Here is a 7,523-nt window from a genome sequence, read left to right as displayed (position 1 = left end):
AATCGTATCTTCACCAATCATCTAAAGCCGAGTGATCGTTGTGGTTTCCTATACGGTGGAAAGAATTGGAAGCAGCCAATGGATTTCGAGAATTTGATGGAAATTTAGACATTTTCGAATTTTATGGACGTTTCCACTGCAGTAACCGTCACAACGTCACTCCTGTCCTCGTGTAGAGTGGGAACAGATCTCTACATTTCTGGATTTACGCGTAAAGTTCCTTCGGCTTTATTTCACAACTCCAGTCTCCGGTTTCCAGAACGCGCTCTGCACTCCCAGCGATGGAACTCCAGTGGAATATTATGGGGCTTTGAAGACCTGCTTGATATAAAGATGGAGAACAGCGGGAGCAGAAGCTACGGACCGGCCAATCTAACCATCTACAGAGTCAAACTCAACACCTCCAACTCGAGCTCGGAGTTCACCGGCGTCCAGCTCATCCAGTCCTACAAGCCGATCATCATCCCATGCTACGCTCTGGTGGTGCTGATCGGCATATTCGGGAACTACCTCCTCCTCTATGTGATCTGGAGGACCAAAAAGATGCACAACGTCACCAACTTCTTTATTGGAAACCTGGCTTTTTCCGACATGCTGATGTGTGCCACCTGCGTGCCCTTCACCCTCGCCTACGCCTTCAACTCCCAGGGCTGGGTGTTTGGAAAGTTTATGTGTTACTTTGTGTTCCTGATACAGCCGGTAACCGTATACGTCTCTGTCTTCACCTTGACGGCCATAGCGGTGGACAGGTAACTTTTTTTTTCCTTCTCTTTTTATCTTGCTGCAAATAATTTGCTTAAAGCGGAGGTTCACCCATAGATTACACTTTTTCCCCTTAGATGGATGCTCGTTTTGTCTAGGGGAATCGGCTAGTTGTTTTAACCACTTAAGCCCCGGACCATATTGCTGCCTAAAGACCCAAGGGGTTTTTACAGTTCGGGACTGCGTCGCTTTAACAGACAATTGCGCGGTCGTGCGACGTGGCATTTAAATTGCATTGTTTATTGTGAAAATGACAGTTGCAGTTTGGGAGTTAAACACAGGGGGCGCTGTAACATTTAGTGTTCCCTGTGTATGTGTTTACAACTGTAGGGGGTGTGGCTGTAGGAATGACGTCATCGATCGTGTCTTCCCTATAAAGGGAATGACGCGATCGATGCGCCGACACAGTGAAGCACGCGGAAGCCGCGTGTACACGCGGCTCTCCCCGTTCTTCAGCTCCGGGGAGCGATCGCGACGGAGCGGCTATAAACAAATAGCTGCGCCGTCGTCCCGAATCGCTCCCCGAGCGGACCCGACCTCCGCATGTACCGGGGGGGGGGTCCCGATCGGACCCCCCACCCACGTCTAGCAGAGGACGTACAGGTACGTTGATGTGCCTGTCCGTGCCATTCTGCTGACGTATATGTACATGAGAAGGTCGGGAAGTGGTTAAAATATGAGCTGTACTTACGGTTTACGAGATGCATCTTCTCCGTCGCTTCCGGGTATGGGCTGCGGGACTGGGCGTTCCTATTTTGATTGACAGTCTTCCGAGAGGCTTCCGACGGTCGCATCCATCGCGTCACGATTTTCCAAAAGAAGCCGAACGTCGGTGCGCAGGCGCAGTATAGAGCCGCACCGACGTTCGGCTTCTTTCGGCTAATAGTGACGCGATGGATGCGACCGTCGGAAGCCTGTCAATCAAGAAGAAACGCCCGCTCCCGAAGACCCATACCCGGAAGCGACGGAGAAGCTGCATCTCGAAAACGGGTAAGTACAGGTCATATTTTAAAACAACTAGCCGATTCCCCTAGACAAAACGAGCAGGAATCTAAGGGGAAAAGGTCTAAAAATAAATAATTGGGTGAACTCCCGCTTTAAATGTCAAATGTGAAGGTGAATCAAACCAGAGAGCGGGCATGGAAAGATGGGTAGACCGGTGTATAAAATAATGGATATGTCTTACATAAAGTGAAGTGTGTTTCTTTATCGTCCATCACGGGGCACAGAACAGCCATAGTAATTACTATGGCCTAGATTCACGTAGAGCGGCACAAGTGTGGGCGGGCGTAGTGTATCATATCGTATTTACGATACGCCGCCGCAACTTAGAGAGGCAAGTGCTGTATTCACAAAGCACTTGCCTTTCTAAGTTACGGCGGCGTAGCGTAAATGTGCTGGCGTAAGCGCGCCTAATTTAAATTGTGAAGAGGTGGGCGTGTTTTATGCTAATGAATCGTGACCCGACGTGATTGACGTTTTGAACGAACGGCGCATGCGCCGTCCGTGGACGTATTCCAGTGCGCATGCGTCGGATAGAATGCCTAAGATACGTCGAACACTGCCTACGACGTGAACGTAACTTACGCAAAGCCCTATTCGTCTACGACTTACGCAAACGACGTAAAAAGATACGCTTGTTCCAACGTCCATACCCTGCATGGGCTGCGCCACCTAGAGACCTGCTTTATCTTTACGCCGGCGTATGTCTTACGTAAACGGCGTAACTAATTGCGACGGGCGTACATACGTTCGTGAATCGGCGTATCTTGCTCATTTGCATATTCGACGCGGAAAACAACGGAAGCGCCACCTAGCGGCCAGCGTAAATATGCACCCTAAGATACGACGGCGTAGGAGACTTACGCCGCTCGTATCTTAGCCAAATTTAAGCGTATCTGGTTTCCAGAATACGCTTAAATATACGACGGCGTAGATTCGGTCTTACGACGGCGTATCTAAGAATCTGGCCCTATGTGGGGGTTATACGCCACCTAGAGGTGAATGGATACTGGCAACCCAAGACAGGAAGTACCCCTCTATATTACCCCTCCCATACAGGAAGTACCTAAGTTTTGAAGCAAAGCAATATACAGTGGAACCTTGGTTTAGGAGTACCGTATATACTCGAATATAAGCCGACCCGAATATAAGCCGAGGCAACTAATTTTACCACAAAAAATGGGGAAAACTTATTGACTCGAGTAAAAGCCTAGGGTGTCCATCTGCATGCCTCACTGTGCCTCACTTTGCCTGACTGTGTCCATGCCTCACTGTGCCCATGCCTCACTGTGCCCATGCCTAGACTGACATTTAACATGGTAGTCTATGGAAGGGGTGCCCGGATTTGAAAAATCGGTGCTCCCCGGCCGTAGGTCCCCCAGACATCAAACTTTGCACACTTGTAGAAGAGAATGGAGCTGCACGTGTGCCAAGCTCCGGGTCCAGAGAACCTACGACCGGCCAGTACCGGGTCCCCAAATCACAGGAGAAATGACTGTTTAACATGGGAGTCTATGGAAGGGGTGCCCGGCTTTGAAAAATCAGTGCTCCCTGGCCATAGGTCCCCCAGACAACAACCTGTGCACACTTGTAGAGGAGAAATAGGGCTACATGTGTGCCAAGCTCCGGGTCCAAGGGATCTATGACCGGCCAGTACCGGGTCCCCAAAATCACAGGAGAAATTACCATTTAACATGGGAGTCTGAGGGAGTGGTGCCCGGGTTTGAAAAATCTGTGCTCCCCGGCCGTAGGTCCCCCGGACAACAAACTTTGCACACTTGTAGAGGAGAAATGGGGCTACATGTGTGCCAAGCTCCGGGTACAAGGGACCTACGACCAGCCAGTACCGGGTCCCCAAATCACAGGAGAAATGACTGTTTAACATGGGAGTCTATGGAAGGGGTGCCCGCCTTTGAAAAATCTGTGCTCCCCGGCCGTAGGTCCCCCGGACAACAAACGTTGCACACTGGTATAGGAGAAATGGGGCTGTACATGTGCCAAGCTCCGGGTCCAGGGGACCTACGACCGGCCAGTACCGGGTCCCCAAAGTCACAGGAGAAATGACAGTTTAACATGGGAGTCTATGGAAGGGGTGTCCGGATTTGAAAAAACGGTGCTCCCCGGCCGTAGGTCCCCCGGACAACAAACTTTGCACACTGGTAGAGGAAAGGTGTGGCTACATGTGTGCTAAGTTTGGGGTCCAGAGGGCATTTTCAGCACAACAAAATGTGCTGAAAACCTCGGCTTATACTCGAGTATATACGGTAACTTGGTTTGAGAGTGTTTTGATTTGCGAGCAACTTTTTTTTTTAATTCTGACTCGGTTTGCGAGTGACTCACAAGACAAGCAGAATTCAAGCTAAATAGGCCTGCAGTACCTCATTTGGCCTGAGGTACGGGGGCGCAGAAAACAAGCTGAAGAGTCCTCAGGCCTTTTCGCCTGTTTTCGGCACTCCCTGGCGCCCCCCACCTCTGGCCGCATTCGGAACGGATTATGCTCGTAATCCGAGGTTAGTATGTGGGCTAGGATTCTATGACTAAGCCCTGGTGGATGGGACCAAATGTGTCAGCTGCATGGTCAGTGGCTGAGGCCGTCACATACAGTACAGTCATATGGATCGGGCTGGACGAGTAGCATCTAAAACCTCTTCTAGTAATAGATATAATATATATGCCTGGTCTCAAAAATCTAAACATTGGGTACCAAACCCTAACTTTTGTAAATTTGCATGGACACACGGGCAGATGTGATCTTCATACAACTGAACTATCCTGTCCGCATGTGTTTATTTATTGTGAGCGATATAAGACGAGAGACCAAAAATAAATAGTGCCCTCCCATAGGTAATACAGTGGAACCTTGGATTACGCGCATAATCCGTTCCAGGAGAACACTCGTAATCCAAAGCACTCGCGTATCAAAGCGAGTTTCCCCATAGTAGTCAATGGAAAACGAAAATAATTTGTTCCACATTGACTTCTATGGCATGCAATACCGTGTGTGGCCAGAGGTGGGGGGCGCTGGAGAGCCTCATAAAGGCTCCGGGACAGCTCGGTTGAACGCTGAAATGCTCGGGAACTGAGTATTTCCGAGTAGAGGTCGACCAATATATCGGCCGATATTTGGCCGTTTTGGAGAAATCGGCATCGGACGATTTTTATCCAAATTAGCCCGATATTTAACATGGCTGCTAGTGGTGCCACGGATCCGGAGCTAGGCTGAAGCCGCGGCATCAGGCAAGGCCGCGGCTTCGGCCTAGCTCCGGAGCCGCGGCCATCTTGGTACACCCGGCGCGGCGGCCCTCCTCTCTGTTTACAACCCACAGAGGAGGAGGGGCCGCTTGCTGCTATGTGCTGACTTTTTTGTTCTTAGTTTAAGGAAGTCAGCAGCCAACCAGCGGGCCTGTAACAGCCAATCGGTGGCCGCCGCTGCCGACATCCTCCACTGTAAAAAAAAACTGCAAACCCCAGAATTACCGGCCCGCGCTGCATTCTGGGGTTTGTAGGCAGAGGCAGGGCGCGCAGCCTAAAATATCGTCCGCAAAAATCGGCAACACATATCGGCCATCGGCCGCCCCGATTTCCAAATATCGGCATCGGCCAGAGAAAAACCCATATCGGTCGACCTCTATTTCCGAGTATTTCAAAACGGCTCCAATCGGCTCCGGCGCCCCCCACACCTCTGGCCAAATGCGGTACTGCACACTGCTGTGGCTTGAATCCTGCACGTTTCATGAGACAACACTCCCAAACCGAGTCAGGATTTAAAAAAAAAAAGCTTGTATTGCGAAACGCTCGTTAACCGCGTTACTCGCAATCCGAGATTTCACTGTAATGTCCACTATCATTAAAACTACAGATTGTATTAGCAGTTATCTAAAAATTGAAAATGAGATCTGTAATCTGCATGACACTCTTGTGCGCAAGGTGCAGTGTGGTTGCGGCGGTGGCAGTAATCACACAGAGGCCGAGAAACATGAACTGTGTATTGCAGAAGGTTCAATGAAGTACAACTAGGCCCAGCCAGGTGCACAACCATTGTGAGCCACCTTAAGAAACAGCTTCTTCAATGAGGATCAGGAATGCGACCTGGCTGATCCGACTAGGGTTGAAATCTGTTCGGGATTCACCGGGTTTTCATTCATGTGTCCGGGTTTCAGGTTGTCCGAAACCCGGACACGCGATTCAAAACCTGGACTGTCATACATTATTCAGACAAGAATGTGGCTCAGAACAGGGCCTGACAGGTGGGTGAGGGGGCACTATGCGTGCCACATTACTGTTCTCTTTGGAGCGCCCACTGGTGTCCCAGTTCTGTTACAATTCTTTAGTGTATACCAGTGGCAGCTGGTGCTCAAATTTTTTTGGGGGGGCGCAAATAAACTGAAAAAAAAACCCCATCAATTTGCAGCATCACTGTGCCCATCAAACGCAGCCGCTGTGCCATCAAATGCCGCCAGTTTGCCCTATCAAATGCCGCCAGTTTGCCCCATCAAATGCCACCAGTTTGCCCCATCAAATGCCGCCAGTTTGCACCATTAAATGCCGCCAGTTTGCACCATTAAATGCCGCCAGTTTGCCCCATCAAATGCCATTAGTTTGCCCCATCAAATGCCATTAGTTTGCCCCATCAAATGCAGCCAGTTTGCCCCATCAAATGCCACCAGTTTGCCCCATCAAACGTCACCAGTTTGCCCCATCAAATGCCACCAGTTTGCTCCATCAAATGCCGCCAGTTTGCCCCATCAAATGCCGCCAGTTTGTCCTATCAAATGCCGCCAGTTTGCCCCATCAAATGCCCCCAGTTTGCCCCATCAAATGCCACCAGTTTGCCCCATCAAATGCCGCCAGTTTGTCCTATCAAATGCCACCAGTTTGCCCTATCGAATGCCACCAGTTTTCCCCATCAAATGCCGCCAGTTTGCCCCATCAAATGCCCCCAGTTTGCCCTATCAAATGCCGCCAGTTTGCACCATCAAATGCCGCCAGTTTTCCCCATCAAATGCCGCCAGTTTGCCCCATCAAATGCCGCCAGTTTGCCCCCTCAAATGCCGCCAGTTTGCCCCCTCAAATGCCGCCAGTTTGCCCCATCAAATGCCACCAGTTTGCCCCATCAAATGCCGCCAGTTTGTCCTATCAAATGCCACCAGTTTGCCCCATCGAATGCCACCAGTTTTCCCCATCAAATGCCGCCAGTTTGCCCCATCAAATGCCCCCAGTTTGCCCTATCAAATGCCGCCAGTTTGCCCCATCAAATGCCGCCAGTTTTCCCCATCAAATGCCGCCAGTTTGCCCCATCAAATGCCGCCAGTTTGCCCCCTCAAATGCCGCCAGTTTGCCCCCTCAAATGCCGCCAGTTTGCCCCATCAAATGCCACCAGTTTGCCCTATCAAATGCCGCCAGTTTGCCCCATCAAATGCCACCAGTTTGCCCTGTCAAATGCCGCCAGTTTGCTCCATCAAATGCCGCCAGTTTGCCCCATCAAATTCCACCAGTTTGCCCCATCAAATGCCGCCAGTTTGCCCCATCAAATGCCGCCAGTTTGCCCCCTCAAATGCCGCCAGTTTGCCCCCTCAAATGCCGCCAGTTTGCTCCATCAAATGACGCCAGTTTGCCCCATCAAATTCCACCAGTTTGCCCCATCAAATGCCGCCAGTTTGCCCCATCAAATTCCACCAGTTTGCCCCCTCAAATGCCGCCAGTTTGACCCCTCAAATGCCGCCAGTTTGACCCCTCAAATGCCGCCAGTTTGCCCCCTC

At 50.7% G+C, this 7,523-nt stretch overlaps 1 protein-coding gene across 1 annotated transcript in view; it reads left to right on the top strand.

Moving 5' to 3' along the window:
* Positions 1–286: 286 nt before the first annotated feature.
* The window catches only part of LOC120931062 (prolactin-releasing peptide receptor-like), a 68,427-nt gene continuing 61,190 nt past the window's right edge, over positions 287–7,523 (top strand). Inside the window, exon 1 of the mRNA XM_040342185.1 lies at positions 287–749. Coding sequence (XP_040198119.1) covers positions 334–749 — 416 coding nt within the window. The 5' untranslated portion in view covers positions 287–333. The remainder of the gene's footprint in view (positions 750–7,523) is intronic.

This window comes from Rana temporaria, chromosome 3 (assembly GCF_905171775.1).
Source record: "Rana temporaria chromosome 3, aRanTem1.1, whole genome shotgun sequence".
In the NCBI taxonomy this organism is placed as follows: Eukaryota; Metazoa; Chordata; class Amphibia; order Anura; family Ranidae; genus Rana; species Rana temporaria.
Note: the sequence above shows the minus strand (reverse complement) of the source record. Positions and strands in the feature narration are given on the sequence as shown.